The sequence below is a fragment of the Dendropsophus ebraccatus genome, chromosome 13, assembly GCF_027789765.1.
Source record: "Dendropsophus ebraccatus isolate aDenEbr1 chromosome 13, aDenEbr1.pat, whole genome shotgun sequence".
In the NCBI taxonomy this organism is placed as follows: domain Eukaryota; kingdom Metazoa; phylum Chordata; class Amphibia; order Anura; family Hylidae; genus Dendropsophus; species Dendropsophus ebraccatus.
Window position 1 is genome coordinate 83,116,883 of NC_091466.1, and position 17,975 is coordinate 83,134,857.

The window sequence follows — 17,975 nt, forward strand, 5'->3', positions numbered from 1 at the left end:
AGGGGGTCCTGTATACCTGTACTGTATAGATGGAGTAGGGGGTCTACCAGTTATTACTGTGGATGTTGTGAGGCAGCTTCCCTAGCAACCATTGCTCCCTGTGAAAATGAAAGCAGTAATCCTATTGGTTGCTAAGGCTCCAACTTCCGTGTCTGCTGCAGCTAATTATATCACCTGTGTGTGCAGTGAGGAGATTTTCCCATTCATCTCTATGGGGCGCCTCTCTTTCCCCTCCCCCTCCCCTCCTGTACATCTGGCGGGGACGGGACCTTCACAATAACCTTCCCGGGCACCCAATGTATCTGTGGGCCAAATTTGGGGTCAAACGGTTCAGGCGTTTGGAAGTCTATAGAGGACAGACAGACAGAAGGACAGACAAAAGGACAGACAGACAGACTTTGATTTTTATGATATATATATATATATATATATATATATATATATATATACATACACACAGTGGTGCCTTGGATTACGAGCATAATTGGTTCCAGGACCGTGCTTGTAATCCAAATCCACTCTTTATTATTCTGAATAACGTGAAACAGATGAAACAATGAGGGGTGGTGCAGGATACTGGATATACATGGAGGGGGTGGAGGATACTGGATATACATGGGAGGGTGGAGGATACTGGATATACATGGGGGTGTGCAGGATACTGGATATACATGGGGGGTGCTGGAGGATACTGGATATACATGGGGGGTGCAGGATACTGGATATACATGGGGGGTGCTGGAGGATACTGGATATACATGGGGGGGTGCAGGATACTGGATATACATGGGGGGTGCAGGATACTGGATATACATGGGGGGTGCAGGATACTGGATATACATGGGGGGTGCTGGAGGATACTGGATATACATGGGGGGTGCAGGATACTGGATATACATGGGGGGTGCTGGAGGATACTGGATATACATGGGGGGTGCTGGAGGATACTGGATATACATGGGGGGTGGTGGATACTGGATATACATGGAGGGGGTGCAGGATACTGGATATACATGGAGGGGGTGGAGGATACTGGATATACATGGGGGGGTGCTGGAGGATACTGGATATACATGGGGGTGCAGGATACTGGATATACATGGGGGGTGGAGGATACTGGATATACATGGGGGGTGCAGGATACTGGATATACATGGGGGGTGCAGGATACTGGATATACATGGGGGGTGCTGGAGGATACTGGATATACATGGGGGGTGCAGGATACTGGATATACATGGGGGGTGCAGGATACTGGATATACATGGGGGTGCAGGATACTGGATATACATGGGGGGTGCAGGATACTGCATATACATGGGATTGTGGAGGATACTGGATATACATGGGGGGTGCAGGATACTGGATATACATGGGGGGTGCAGGATACTGGATATACATGGGGGTGCAGGATACTGGATATACATGGGGGGTGCAGGATACTAGATATACATGGGGGGTGCAGGATACTAGATATACATGGGGGGTGCAGGATACTGGATATACATGGGGGGGGGGGTGGAGGATACTGGATATACATGGAGGGGGTAGAGGATACTAGATATACATGGGGGGGTGCAGGATACTGGATATACATGGGGGGTGCAGGATACTGCATATACATGGGGGGTGCTGGAGGATACTGGATATACATGGGGGGTGCAGGATACTGCATATACATGGGGGGTGGAGGATACTGGATATACATGGGGGGTGCTGGAGGATACTGGATATACATGGGGGTGCAGGATACTGGATATACATGGGGGGTGCAGGATACTGGATATACATGGGGGGTGGAGGATACTGGATATACATGGGGGGTGCTGGAGGATACTGGATATACATGGGGGGTGCTGGAGGATACTGGATATACATGGGGGGTGCAGGATACTGGATATACATGGGGGGTGGAGGATACTAGATATACATGGGGGGTGGAGGATACTGGATATACATGGGGGGGTGCTGGAGGATACTGGATATACATGGAGGGGGTGCAGAATACTGGATATACATGGGGGGTGCTGGAGGATACTGGATATACATGGGGGTGGAGGATACTGGATATACATGGGGGGGTGCAGGATACTGGATATACATGGGGGGTGGAGGATACTGGATACACATGGGGGGTGGAGGATACTGGATATACATGGGGGTGTGCTGGAGGATACTGGATATACATGGAGGGGGTGCAGGATACTGGATATACATGGGGGGGTGCTGGAGGATACTGGATATACATGGGGGGGTGCTGGAGGATACTGGATATACATGGGGGGTGGAGGATACTGGATATACATGGGGGGTGGAGGATACTGGATATACATGGGGGGTGGAGGATACTGGATATACATGGGGGTGTGCTGGAGGATACTGGATATACATGGAGGGGGTGCAGGATACTGGATATACATGGGAGGGTGCAGGATACTGGATATACATGGGGGGTGGAGGATACTGGATATACATGGGGGGTGGAGGATACTGGATATACATGGGGGGTGGAGGATACTGGATATACATGGGGGGTGGAGGATACTGGATATACATGGGGGTGTGCTGGAGGATACTGGATATACATGGAGGGGGTGCAGGATACTGGATATACATGGGGGGGGTGCTGGAGGATACTGGATATACATGGGGGTGCAGGATACTGGATATACAGTATATAATCCCTCCCCCTATTCTTCTCCCCCAGTTCCTGTACCTCCCTCCGGACCCCCTGCACGGTCTTACATGGGGGGGGGGGTGCAGGATACTGGATATACATGGGGGGTGCAGGATACTGGATATACATGGGGGGTGCAGGATACTGGATATACATGGGGGGTGGTGGATACTGGATATACATGGGGGTGTGCTGGAGGATACTGGATATACATGGAGGGGGTGGAGGATACTGGATATACATGGGGGGGTGCTGGAGGATACTGGATATACATGGGGGTGCAGGATACTGGATATACATGGGGGGTGGAGGATACTGGATATACATGGGGGGTGGAGGATACTGGATATACATGGGGGGTGGAGGATACTGGATATACATGGGGGGTGCAGGATACTGGATATACATGGGGGGTGGAGGATACTGGATATACATGGGGGGTGGAGGATACTGGATATACATGGGGGGTGGAGGATACTGGATATACATGGGGGGTGGAGGATACTGGATATACATGGGGGGGGGTGCAGGATACTGGATATACATGGGGGGGTGCAGGATACTGGATATACATGGGGGGTGGAGGATACTGGATATACATGGGGGTGTGCTGGAGGATACTGGATATACATGGGGGTGCAGGATACTGGATATACATGGGGGGTGCAGGATACTGGATATACATGGGGGGGGGGGTGCTGGAGGATACTGGATATACATGGGGGGTGGAGGATACTGGATATACATGGGGGGTGGTGGATACTGGATATACATGGGGGGTGGAGGATACTGGATATACATGGGGGGTGCAGGATACTGGATATACATGGGGGGGTGGAGGATAGTGGATATACATGGGGGGGTGCAGGATACTGGATATACATGGGGGGGTGCAGGATACTGGATATACATGGGGGGGTGCTGGAGGATACTGGATATACATGGGGGTGGAGGATACTGGATATACAGTATATAATCCCTCCCCCTATTCTTCTCCCCCAGTTCCTGTACCTCCCTCCGGACCCCCTGCACGGCCTTCTTTCCTTACAAGTGGATGATGGGCTGCAGCCCCCTATAGAGATTAGCTGCAAAGAGCGCAACATCATGGCTGCTACCTTCACCCGCTTCCTGCACCTGAACATAGGTAAGTGATGGGTGTGTCATGTGACCGTATGGGGCAGGAGAGGGCGGAGCCTTCTAACTGTGCCAGTGTCTCAGGGGGATCGGAGACCTTCCAGGACAAAGTCACTTTCTTCCAGAAGGAGCTGAAGCTGATCCACTGTAAGAAGAACCGCAGCAAGACCACCCTGAGGGTGAGCCGCCACTCGCTGCTGGAGAGTGTGAGTAGTAGTGGTGTCTGTGCCCCGCCGCTGCCCTCTGCTGTCACCCATCACTCATCACATCCGCCCTCTCTTCACAGTCACTGCGGGCAACAAGGAACTTCTCTGCCTCCGACTGGAGCAAAAGCTTTGAGGTGATATTCCAAGATGAGGAAGGTGAGTGCGCCCCCAGATCTCGAGGACGGGGTATCCCCTTAACCCCCACCCCCACCCCCACCCTGCACGACAATGGGAGGTGAGGTGCCCCGAAGAACTGGAGGAGGGGGTATCCCCTTCACCCCCCCACCCACCCTGCACGACAATGGGAGGTGGGGGTGCCGCCCCCCGTGAGGAGGGGGTATTTCTCCCGTTCCCTTGAGGAGGTGAGGTGGGGTATAGGGCCCCTGGTCTTCCCTGACCCCCCTCTCTCTTCCAGCTTTGGACTGGGGCGGGCCGCGCCGCGAGTGGTTTGAGCTGATCTGTAAGGTTCTCTTCGATACAAACAACAAACTCTTTACACGATTTAGTGACACAAGCCAAGGCCTGGTGAGTACGAGACCTCGCTTCATGGTGAGGGGGAGGGGTCTCTGTGGTGAAGGGTGGTTGGGTGTGAGGGGTCCCTGTGCGGTTGGGTGGGAGGGAGTCCCTGTGCGGTTGGGTGGGAGGGAGTCCCTGTGCGGTTGGGTGGGAGGCAGTCCCTGTGCGGTTGGGTGTGAGGGGTCCCTGTGCGGTTGGGTGTGAGGGAGTCCCTGTGCGGTTGGGTGGGAGGGAGTCCCTGTGCGGTTGGGTGGGAGGCAGTCCCTGTGCGGTTGGGTGTGAGGGGTCCCTGTGCGGTTGGGTGTGAGGGGTCCCTGTGCGGTTGGGTGGGAGGGGACTCTGTGCGGTTGGGTGGGAGGGAGTCCCTGTGAGGTTGGGTGTGAGGGGTCCCTGTGCGGTTGGGTGGGAGGGGTCCCTGTGCGGTTGGGTGGGAGGGGTCCCTGTGCGGTTGGGTGGGAGGGAGTCCCTGTGCGGTTGGGTGGGAGGGAGTCCCTGTGCGGTTGGGTGTGAGGGGTCCCTGTGCGGTTGGGTGGGAGGGAGTCCCTGTGCGGTTGGGTGTGAGGGGTCCCTGTGCGGTTGGGTGGGAGGGAGTCCCTGTGCGGTTGGGTGGGAGGGAGTCCCTGTGCGGTTGGGTGTGAGGGGTCCCTGTGCGGTTGGGTGGGAGGGGTCCCTGTGCGGTTGGGTGGGAGGGAGTCCCTGTGCGGTTGGGGTGGGAGGGAGTCCCTGTGCGGTTGGGTGGGAGGGGTCCCTGTGCGGTTGGGTGGGAGGGGTCCCTGTGCGGTTGGGTGGGAGGGGTCCCTGTGCGGTTGGGTGTGAGGGGTCCCTGTGCGGTTGGGTGTGAGGGGTCCCTGTGCGGTTGGGTGTGAGGGGTCACTGTGCGGTTGGGTGGGAGGGAGTCCCTGTGCGGTTGGGTGGGAGGGAGTCCCTGTGCGGTTGGGTGGGAGGGGTCCCTGTGCGGTTGGGTGGGAGGGGTCCCTGTGCGGTTGGGTGGGAGGGGTCCCTGTGCGGTTGGGTGGGAGGGGTCCCTGTGCGGTTGGGTGGGAGGGAGTCCCTGTGCGGTTGGGTGTGAGGGGTCCCTGTGCGGTTGGGTGGGAGGGGTCCCTGTGCGGTTGGGTGGGAGGGAGTCCCTGTGCGGTTGGGTGGGAGGGAGTCCCTGTGCGGTTGGGTGGGAGGGGTCCCTGTGCGGTTGGGTGTGAGGGGTCCCTGTGCGGTTGGGTGTGAGGGGTCCCTGTGCGGTTGGGTGGGAGGGGTCCCTGTGCGGTTGGGTGTGAGGGGTCCCTGTGCGGTTGGGTGGGAGGGGTCCCTGTGCGGTTGGGTGTGAGGGGTCACTGTGCGGTTGGGTGGGAGGGAGTCCCTGTGCGGTTGGGTGGGAGGGAGTCCCTGTGCGGTTGGGTGGGAGGGAGTCCCTGTGCGGTTGGGTGGGAGGGGTCCCTGTGCGGTTGGGTGGGAGGGGTCCCTGTGCGGTTGGGTGGGAGGGGTCCCTGTGCGGTGCAGATGTCTTTATAATCCAGTATAATTGCTGGGGGTTTCCTCTCCTAGGTGCACCCCAACCCCTGCCGCCCCCCGGGGGTCCGCCTGAAGCTATACGAGTTTGCCGGCCGAGTGGTGGGTAAATGCCTGTTTGAGTCGTCTCAGGGTGGAGGCTACGAACAGCTGGTGAGGGCGAGGTTCACCCGCTCCTTCCTGGCACAGATTATTGGGCTACGCATGCATTATAAGGTATATAGTATATAGAGGAAAACATGTCACCCCTCCCCCCCAGAGACCAACCTGGCTTCTACCAGTCATATATACATATATACAACCCAGCATGCCAATATATACATAAATACACAGCCCAGCATATCATAATATATATGTGTGTATATATATATATATATATATATATATATATATATATATATATATATATATATATAGGCCAGCATACCACTGTACATATATTTACAGCCCAGCATATCAATATATACTCATATATACAGCCCAGCATATCAATATATACTCATATATACAGCCCAGCATATCATAATGTGTGTGTGTGTGTGTGTGTGTGTATATATATATATGCATATGCAAAAGTCTGTTTGTTGGTCAGCTCACCTGCTGTGGTATAGCCGTCGGTGCACGGTAAGACCCGGAGCCAGGGTCACAACATACCAGAGAAAAGAGTCCAGCACCAGGTCGGCATGTACCATTAAAATTCCACACTTTATTAGACAATCTTCACATAGGACAGTAATAATAAAAGTTTACGCGTTTCAGCGCTTCTCGCGCCTTGTTCACAACTGAAGCATGATACATACAAGCTCATATTGCTATATAAAGGGTAGTGCTGTACATCACATGACTAACCCCCAATTAAGAACCATATAACACATGTTAAAAACTTCACAGGCTTGAAAAACAAGTTAACCCTTAAGGAGTAAGTTCAAAGTGGAAGTGAATATAACCAATTTTTCTCATACATCATATAGGTTATTGAAAGCATGGCTAGAAAGTTGCTTACATTAAATATAATATATAGAGCACCAGACAATATATTTATAGACCTTAATATGTCAGGATCAGATCATGTCTAGAATTCAGACCTTCTGGGACTCTCGTTCCTAGTCTAAATATCCAGAAGGATTCTCTATGTAATAGTTTACGTCTCGGAGAGCCTCCTCTTTTTGGTGGACAGATTTTCTCAATGCCCATAACTTGTAGGGACTGTACCTTTCCAGCATGGGTTTCCCTGAAGTGTCTGGTTAGGGATGACACATTCACCACCTCATTGCGCACATCTCATATGTGTTTCCTCATTTTGAGGCTGGTGGATGTGCACCCCACATACTGTACATTGCAGAGTGTACAGGTAGCAACATAAACTACATGGGTTGTATTGCAGTTTATGTAACTTTGGATTTTATATGTATTATTATTAGAACATGATGTTACTTCTTTAGAAATCGCAACATGTGAACACGTTATACATCGCTGATGTCCGCACTTATATGACCCCTTCACATCTAGCCAGGTTTGTTCCCTGGGCTTCTCTCTAACATAAAGTGAGGGGGATAGAGTCATTCCTATGGTGGGGGCTCTGCGAGACACTGACTCCTCCTCTCGTCATCACCTGCAGTTTGTCATCTTGCCACAACAGTGGTAAATATTTTTTTATTATTTTGCTTATTTTAGAAAATTGTTTCCTGTAGGTGGTGAGGAAGACTACCTGTTTATTGTCCGATCTGTCCTTAGATTTCTTTCTCCTATTAGACAATTCCTCACTCAGCAGATCTTCTCTACTCACTAATGCTGCCCTCTCTATTGCGGAATCCAACATTTCTTGCGGAAATCTGTCTTTTAGTTTTTCCAACTCCAATTCATATGTGTCTTGCTTGCTGCAGTTTCTTTTGAGCCTTAGACACTCCCCATAGGGCATATTCTGGATGACGTGTGGTGGGTGACACGATGTAGCCATCAGTATAGAATTACCTGCACAATCCTTTCTATACGGCAAAATCTGTACACAATTATTGTCCGTGTCAGCCACCAAACGCACATCCAGGAAGGATACTTCATTGCCTCCAAAACATGTTGTAAATTTCAGACCATATTCATTGTTATTTATATACTCAGCAAATAGCTTGAAGGAATCCTCCGAATCCTTCCACACCAGGACCAAGTCGTCTATATAACCACCGATCCACTGAATATGCTTCAGAAATTTGTTATTTGCTGAGAATATGTATTTTTCCTCTAAGCATGACATCACAATATTGGCTAGGGGTGGTGAGAATTTGGCTCCCAAACTAACTCCTTGGATCTGTAAATAATATTCTTCATTGAACACAAAATAATTGTGGCTTAAGGTTACAAACCCACTTGCCGGATCTGCAGCGAGTCTCCTTGCTGCGTTTTTGCAGGGAGACTTGCTGCAGATCCCGGCCCTATACTTTCAATAGCAGAGAAACTCGCAGCAGGGATGTACATGCGATTTTGTCTGCAGCCCGCCCCATTAACCCCCCGGCCGCCGGACATTATACATTACCCGGTCCCCGTTCCTGCTTGCTTTGGGGCTCTTGGTGTCTTCACGGGCCGCCCGGCCAATCAGTGCGCTGCGGCGGGGCAGCGCACTGATTGGCCGGGCGGAACGTGCCGGGGGCCGTTGAAGCAAGCAGGAGCCGGGATCAGGTAATGTATATTCTGCCCGCCCCCCTGCAGCCCCGATCGCCCCCAGCCCCCGGCCGCACGATCGCCCCCAGCCCCGCAGCCCCCGGCCGCACGATCGCCCCCAGCCCCGCAGCCCCCGGCCCAGCAGGCGATCGTGCGGCCGGGGGCTGCGGGCGATCATGCGGCCGGGGGCTGCGGGGCGATCGTGCGGCCGGGGGCTGCGGGGCTGGGGGCGATCGTGCGGCCGGGGGCTGCGGGGCTGGGGGCGATCGTGCGGCCGGGGGCTGCGGGGCTGGGGGCGATCGTGCGGCCGGGGGCTGCGGGGCTGGGGGCGATCGTGCGGCCGGGGGCTGCGGGGCTGGGGGCGATCGTGCGGCCGGGGGCTGCGGGGCTGGGGGCGATCGTGCGGCCGGGGGCTGCGGGGCTGGGGGCGATCGTGCGGCCGGGGGCTGCGGGGCTGGGGGCGATCGTGCGGCCGGGGGCTGCGGGGCTGGGGGCGATCGTGCGGCCGGGGGCTGCGGGGCTGGGGCGATCGTGCGGCCGGGGGCTGCGGGGCTGGGGGCGATCGTGCGGCCGGGGGCTGCGGGGCTGGGGGCGATCGTGCGGCCGGGGGCTGCGGGGCTGGGGGCGATCGTGGGGCTGGGGGCGATTGTGCGGCCGGGGGCTGCGGGGCGATCGTGCGGCCGAGGGCTGGGGGCTGGGGGCGATCGTGCGGCCGGGGGCTGGGGGCGATCGGGGCTGCAGGGGGGCGGGCAGAATATACATTACCTGATCCCGGCTCCTGCTTGCTTCAGCGGCCCCCGGCACGTTCCGCCCGGCCAATCAGTGCGCTGCCCCGCCGCAGCGCACTGATTGGCCGGGCGGCCCGTGAAGACACCAAGAGCCCCAAAGCAAGCAGGAACGGGGACCGGGTAATGTATAATGTCCGGCGGCCGGGGGGTTAATGGGGCGGGCTGCAGACAAAATCGCATGTACATCCCTGCTGCGAGTTTCTCTGCTATTGAAAGTATAGGGCCGGGATCTGCAGCGAGTCTCCCTGCAAAAACGCAGCAAGGAGACTCGCTGCAGATCCGGCAGGTGGGTTTGTAACCTTAAGCCACAATTATTTTGTGTTCAATGAAGAATATTATTTACAGATCCAAGGAGTGAGTTTGGGAGCCAAATTCTCACCACCCCTAGCCAATATTGTGATGTCATGCTTAGAGGAAAAATACATATTCTCAGCAAATAACAAATTTCTGAAGCATATTCAGTGGATCGGTGGTTATATAGACGACTTGGTCCTGGTGTGGAAGGATTCGGAGGATTCCTTCAAGCTATTTGCTGAGTATATAAATAACAATGAATATGGTCTGAAATTTACAACATGTTTTGGAGGCAATGAAGTATCCTTCCTGGATGTGCGTTTGGTGGCTGACACGGACAATAATTGTGTACAGATTTTGCCGTATAGAAAGGATTGTGCAGGTAATTCTATATTAATGGCTACATCGTGTCACCCACCACACGTCATCCAGAATATGCCCTATGGGGAGTGTCTAAGGCTCAAAAGAAACTGCAGCAAGCAAGATACATATGAATTGGAGTTGGAAAAACTAAAAGACAGATTTCCGCCAGAAATGTTGGATTCCGCAATAGAGAGGGCAGCATTAGTGAGTAGAGAAGATCTGCTGAGTGAGGAATTGTCTAATAGGAAAAAGAAATCTAAGGACAGATCGGACAATAAACAGGTAGTCTTCCTCACCACCTACAGGAAACAATTTTCTAAAATAAGCAAAATAATAAAAAAATATTTACCACTGTTGTGGCAAGATGACAAACTGCAGGTGATGACGAGAGGAGGAGTCAGTGTCTCGCAGAGCCCCCACCATAGGAATGACTCTATCCCCCTCACTTTATGTTAGAGAGAAGCCCAGGGAACAAACCTGGCTAGATGTGAAGGGGTCATATAAGTGCGGACATCAGCGATGTATAACGTGTTCACATGTTGCGATTTCTAAAGAAGTAACATCATGTTCTAATAATAATACATATAAAATCCAAAGTTACATAAACTGTAATACAACCCATGTAGTTTATGTTGCTACCTGTACACTCTGCAATGTACAGTATGTGGGGTGCACATCCACCAGCCTCAAAATGAGGAAACACATATGAGATGTGCGCAATGAGGTGGTGAATGTGTCATCCCTAACCAGACACTTCAGGGAAACCCATGCTGGAAAGGTACAGTCCCTAAAAGTTATGGGCATTGAGAAAATCTGTCCACCAAAAAGAGGAGGCTCTCCGAGACGTAAACTATTACATAGAGAATCCTTCTGGATATTTAGACTAGGAACGAGAGTCCCAGAAGGTCTGAATTCTAGACATGATCTGATCCTGACATATTAAGGTCTATAAATATATTGTCTGGTGCTCTATATATTATATTTAATGTAAGCAACTTTCTAGCCATGCTTTCAATAACCTATATGATGTATGAGAAAAATTGGTTATATTCACTTCCACTTTGAACTTACTCCTTAAGGGTTAACTTGTTTTTCAAGCCTGTGAAGTTTTTAACATGTGTTATATGGTTCTTAATTGGGGGTTAGTCATGTGATGTACAGCACTACCCTTTATATAGCAATATGAGCTTGTATGTATCATGCTTCAGTTGTGAACAAGGCGCGAGAAGCGCTGAAACGCGTAAACTTTTATTATTACTGTCCTATGTGAAGATTGTCTAATAAAGTGTGGAATTTTAATGCTACATGCCGACCTGGTGCTGGACTCTTTTCTCTGGTATATATATATATATATATATATATATATATATATATATATATATATATATATATATATATATATATATATATATATATTTTGGTATGCTGGGCTGCGTGTGTGTGTATATATGTATGTGTGTATATATATATATATATATACACACATACACACACACATATATACATATACATATACATATATATATATATGTGTATGTGTGTGTGTGTATATATATATATATATATATATATATATTGGTATGCTGGGCTGCGTGTGTGTGTATATATGTGTGTGTGTGTGTATGTATATGTATATATATATATATATATATATATATATAGTGTGTGTGTGTATATGTGTATGTTGGGCTGTATATACAATGTCCCTTTAGTGGTATTATGGTGTGATATGCTGAGGGTATTGTGTTGCTGGGTGGTGTAGTACAATCTTAGGGCTCACCTTCTGGAACCTTCCTGTCACAGTGGGGTCCGAGGGTGCTGGGGCCCTTGTCTTCTTCAGCATACACAAAGGGACATACAATTTTTAATAAAAGTCTTTACACAATAGCGGTGAAAGTATATCAAAACTTTACTTGAAGGATAATTATATACAATCCAATACAGGGGCATCTGATGACGGCAAACTGTTGGCTTGATCAGAGTCCTGAGCTTCAGGGGGAGGGTTACCTGTTGGCTTGATCAGAGTCCTGAGCTTCAGCGGTAGGGGTTACTTGTTGGCTTGATCAGAGTCCTGAGCTTCAGAGGGAGGGTTACCTGTTGGCTTGATCAGAGTCCTGAGCTTCAGAGGGAGGGTTACCTGTTGGCTTGATCAGAGTCCTGAGCTTCAGGGGGAGGGTTACCTGTTGGCTTGATCAGAGTCCTGAGCTTCAGGGGGAGGGTTACCTGTTGGCTTGATCAGAGTCCTGAGCTTCAGGGGGAGGGTTACCTGTTGGCTTGATCAGAGTCCTGAGCTTCAGGGGGAGGGTTACCTGTTGGCTTGATCAGAGTCCTGAGCTTCAGGGGGAGGGTTACCTGTTGGCTTGATCAGAGTCCTGAGCTTCAGGGGGAGGGTTACCTGTTGGCTTGATCAGAGTCCTGAGCTTCAGGGGGAGGGTTACCGTGGTTACTATAGCTTAGACTTGGTGGATAAATAGGATTTCAAGTAGACAGACCTGTTCCAGGGACTTTGCGGTTTTCCAGCCTTTATAAGGTACGTGTGAATAGGTACTTGAAGTTACTGAAGAGACTTGACGCTGTCAACGCTCACCATCATGTAGGAGGAAGACGCATGGGCACACTGACTTGGAAGCCAGGAAGGTATGGACGGTGAATGGGAGACCCTTTATCACTTCAGCTATCTGACAGCAGGCGGCACTAATAATACAGAGGACGTCCTACTTAGGAGACACGTATTAGTCCTTATGGCTGACTGGGAACAGGTTAGGGGGCTGAGGATGGAGTCTGGCAGGATTACTGAGGTGACGGAGGGAGGTTAGGCGTGACTCTGGCATAGACTACCAACTGTCACTGAGGAGACCGCACAGCCCTCTGGGTAAGAGATGGGCGGAGTTAGCTTTCCCCTGGCCAATCACTAGAGTGTGATAGGTTGCAGGGGAGGAGCACTGATCAAGCTCAACACTTGTATTATTGGAGATTAATACATAACAACATATTGAATAAATACATAGCAGAAAACACTATCACTACAAGAGAGCAAAGGAAGAGCAGCAAATACATAGGCCCTAATACAGACTAAGGTTGCCAATAGCAACAATACATCTCCAGACGCCTGACAATATATACATTTCTGGGCCATTACATATATATATATATGTATAATGGTATGCTGGGCTGTAATATATATATATATATATATATATATATATATATATATATATATATATATATATATATATATATATATATGTATGTATAATGGTATGCTGGGCTGTATATATATATGTATAATGGTATGCTGGGCTGTATATATATATATATATATATGTATAATGGTATGCTGGGCTGTATATATATATATATATATATATATATATATATATATATATATGTATAATGGTATGCTGGGCTGTATATATGTATAATGGTATGCTGGGCTGTATATATATATATATGTATAATGGTATGCTGGGCTGTATATATATATGTATAATGGTATGCTGGGCTGTATATATATATATATATATATATATATATATATATATGTATATGTATAATGGTATGCTGGGCTGTATATATATATATATATATGTATAATGGTATGCTGGGCTGTATATATGTATAATGGTATGCTGGGCTGTATATATATATATATATATGTATAATGGTATGCTGGGCTGTATATATGTATAATGGTATGCTGGGCTGTATATATGTATAATGGTATGCTGGGCTGTATATATATATATATATATGTATAATGGTATGCTGGGCTGTATATATATATGTATAATGGTATGCTGGGCTGTATATATATATATATATATATATATATATGTATAATGGTATGCTGGGCTGTATATATGTATAATGGTATGCTGGGCTGTATATATATATATATGTATAATGGTATGCTGGGCTGTATATATATATATATATATATATATATATGTGTTTAATGGTATGCTGGGCTGTATATATATATATATATGTACAATGGTATGCTGGGCTGTATATATATATATATATATATATATATATGTATAATGGTATGCTGGGCTGTATATATATATGTATAATGGTATGCTGGGCTGTATATATATATATATATATAATGGTATGCTGGGCTGTATATATATATATATATGTATAATGGTATGCTGGGCTGTATATATATATATATGTATAATGGTATGCTGGGCTGTATATATATATATATATGTATAATGGTATGCTGGGCTGTATGTATATATATATATGTATGATGGTATGCTGGGCTGTATATATATATATATGTATAATGGTATGCTGGGCTGTATATATGTATAATGGTATGCTGGGCTGTATATATGTATAATGGTATGCTGGGCTGTATATATATATATGTATAATGGTATGCTGGGCTGTATATATATATATATATATATATATATATATATATATATATATACAGCCCAGCATACCATTATACATATATATATATATATATATATATATACAGCCCAGCATACCACTATACATACATATATATATGTGTATGTATAGTGGTATGCTGGGCTGTATATATATATATATATATATATATATATATATATATATGTATGTATAATGGTATGCTGGGCTGTATATATATATATATATATATATATATATATATGTATAATGGTATGCTGGGCTGTATATATATATATATATATATGTATAATGGTATGCTGGGCTGTATATATATATGTATAATGGTATGCTGGGCTGTATATATATATATATATATAATGGTATGCTGGGCTGTGTATATATATATATATATATATATATGTGTATAATGGTATGCTGGGCTGTATATATATATATGTATAATGGTATGCTGGGCTGTATGTATATATATATATATATATATATATATATATATATATGTATAATGGTATGCTGGGCTGTGTATGTAATATATATATGTATAATGGTATGCTGGGCTGTATATATAATATATATATTATATATATTATATTATGTTTTATATATCCAGGCTGTATATAACACTGCCAATGTTGTACATAACCAGGCTGTATATAGCACTGCCAATGTTGTACATAACCAGGCTGTATATAACACTGCCAATGTTGTATATAACCAGGCTGTATATAACACTGCCAATGTTGTATATAACCAGGCTGTATATAACACTGCCAATGTTGTATATAACCAGGCTGGATATAACACTGCCAATGTTGTATATAACCAGGTTGGATATAACACTGCCAATGTTGTATATAACCAGGCTCTGTATATAACACTGCCAATGTTGTATATAACCAGGCTGTATATTACACTGCCAATGTTGTACATAACCAGGCTGTATATAGCACTGCCAATGTTGTACATAACCAGGCTGTATATAGCACTGCCAATGTTGTACATAACCAGGCTGTATATAGCACTACCAATGTTATACATAACCAGGCTGTATATAGCACTGCCAATGTTGTATATAACCAGGCAACCAGGCTGTATATAACACTGCCAATGTTGTATATAACCAGGCTGTATATAACACTGCCAATGTTGTACATAACCAGGCTGTATATAGCATTGCCAATGTTGTACATAACCAGGCTTTATATAGCACTGCCAATGTTGTATGTAACCAGGCAACCAGGCTGTATATAACACTGCCAATGTTGTATATAACCAGGCTGTATATAACACTGCCAATGTTGTATATAACCAGGCTCTATATAATACCGCCAATGTTGTATATAGTCCAAACATTTTATTTTCACATAATATAACATTGGTATAGAAGAAAAGTATCAGTAGCCGTATATATTCATGAATATACATATCTAATTAAACAAGGCCAACAATAATAACTAAACCTTACTCCACTGATACATAGAATATAGATAGTTGGGGGGGCGTGGCTTGGACATGGCCGAGTGAGGACGCACGCTGCTGCAGCTCCGGTCCGTTCGTCACAATACCCAGTGTTATTACCTATCCATCGGGGCCTCGGTATGCCCAAAGGAGGCAAGAAGGTTACCTCCACACCACGGGCCGCCCCATGAGACTCTATAGTCCAGTTTGTGCGCTCCACACCGCCTTTTTCCCGCACCGAGTCTCCCGCGGACAAGATGGCCGCCACGCCTCTCACACGGCAGGCCACACAGAAGCAGGCCAGCACCTTTTCGGACCTGAGCCAATCGGTCCCAGAGATTCTCCGCCCGGCGGCCACCCTGTTGCCCTCACCCACCGCAGAGGGGACCCGCGATACCGCCGCATCCCTTGTTTCGGCTACACTGCTTGCAGAGGTAAGTAGTCTCCTGCAGGCCCTGCCAACGAGGGCTGAACTCTCTGCCCAGCTCTCTCATATGGAGGAGCGTCATGCCCGAGATATGGCGGAGATAAAATCCTCTGTGGCAGCAGTCACGACCACGGTGTCTGCTCTGGAGTCCCGCCAGGGTACTATGGACCGTTCTCTAGCTTCCATACTCCCACGCCTGGATGCTCAGGATGCTACGAACAGATACACATATTGACGACCTTGAGAATAGAGGCCGACGCAATAATGTTAAGATACGGGGCTTGCCGGAAGACGTGGGTCCAGATCAGCTTGTGAAGGAAGTCAGAATGATTTTTAACCGCTACCTCGGGGACCCAGACGATACCCATATCGAGTTGGACCGAACCCACCGGGTCGCAGGTCCCCGCTCGCAGGATCGGAACCGCCCCAGAGACGTGCTGTGCCGCGTGCACTACTACCAACAGAAGGAGGCGCTGATGCAGCGGGCATGGGAACTGGGTCCCATAGACTACGCTGGGGTTGAAGTCTCCCTCCTACCTGACCTTTCCAGTTGTACGCTTGCTATGCGGCGCCTGCTCCGTCCCCTGCTCTCTGCCATCAAGGATCAGGGGGCCTCCTTTCGCTGGGGGTATCCCTTTCACCTCATCATTCGCCACTCCGGCACTACGTGTATTGTCCGCTCTCCGGAGGACCTGCCTGAGGCCTTATCGCTGCTTGGTCTGTCTTCACTCTCCATCCCGAACTGGACTGCTCCTGTGCTTCCCTCCCTGATCTCCGATCAAGCTACAGAGGACAGAGCGCCGCGACCAGCTCGGCGGCTCAACCATTCTCCTTTGCGACGCGGTTTTCGTTCCCCCCGCTGATTTTCTCGGCTCTCAGGGGGTCTTGCATTGACTCCTGCCGGACTTGGACGCTCTCCGGTTGACCGATGTCACCCTTCGGGATTGTCCCGCTACAGTTTAGGGAGGATGATGGACGTAGGGAGGCTTGGGAGCTGTATTGGGGAGTTCAGAAGGACCGCTGGGACATGCTTACGGCTAGTTAAGCGGGCTGCCTCCTGGGGGCGCTATGACTCTTCTATCCCGGCTCTCTAGATACTAGCAAAGTGCCCACCCCGCACCCTCCCTCTCCTAGTTTTCCTTTTCCTATACCATCTCCTTTCCCTCTCTCCCTCCCCCTCCCCTTCCCCCCTCCCGCTCCTTGGGGATTCTCCTGGACTGTCGGGTGGAGGACTAGCCCATCATCTTTCTGCTGAGCTCCTGCCCCCCCCCCCCCCCCCGCCCATCAGCCCCTCTTTCGTTTCCCCCCCGTCTTCTTAGCCCAACTGCCTTCCTCTTTTCTCCCTTATATCCCCCCCCCCCCCGACTCTCCCCATATGCAGGGTTTGGCGGGGCGGGTGGGTGGGATTGGTGAGCATATAATCTGCCTCTTCCTTTTGGTTGTTCAGGTGGCCTGTTCAGTCAAAGGTTTGCATATGCTGTATTATTGTTGCTTAAGTTGCACGCACCACTGGATGTTCCCTGGGTGTGTTTTTTACATATTCATTA

At 48.6% G+C, this 17,975-nt stretch overlaps 1 protein-coding gene across 1 annotated transcript in view; it reads left to right on the forward strand.

Moving 5' to 3' along the window:
- The window catches only part of AREL1 (apoptosis resistant E3 ubiquitin protein ligase 1), a 46,479-nt gene extending 29,188 nt beyond the window's left edge, over nucleotides 1-17,291 (forward strand). Inside the window, exons 9-16 of the mRNA XM_069949712.1 lie at nucleotides 3,680-3,821; nucleotides 3,896-4,017; nucleotides 4,098-4,173; nucleotides 4,433-4,542; nucleotides 6,073-6,252; nucleotides 9,822-10,415; nucleotides 16,244-16,435; nucleotides 16,608-17,291. Coding sequence (XP_069805813.1) covers nucleotides 3,680-3,821; nucleotides 3,896-4,017; nucleotides 4,098-4,173; nucleotides 4,433-4,542; nucleotides 6,073-6,252; nucleotides 9,822-10,415; nucleotides 16,244-16,435; nucleotides 16,608-17,291 — 2,100 coding nt within the window. The remainder of the gene's footprint in view (nucleotides 1-3,679; nucleotides 3,822-3,895; nucleotides 4,018-4,097; nucleotides 4,174-4,432; nucleotides 4,543-6,072; nucleotides 6,253-9,821; nucleotides 10,416-16,243; nucleotides 16,436-16,607) is intronic.
- Nucleotides 17,292-17,975: the final 684 nt, after the last annotated feature.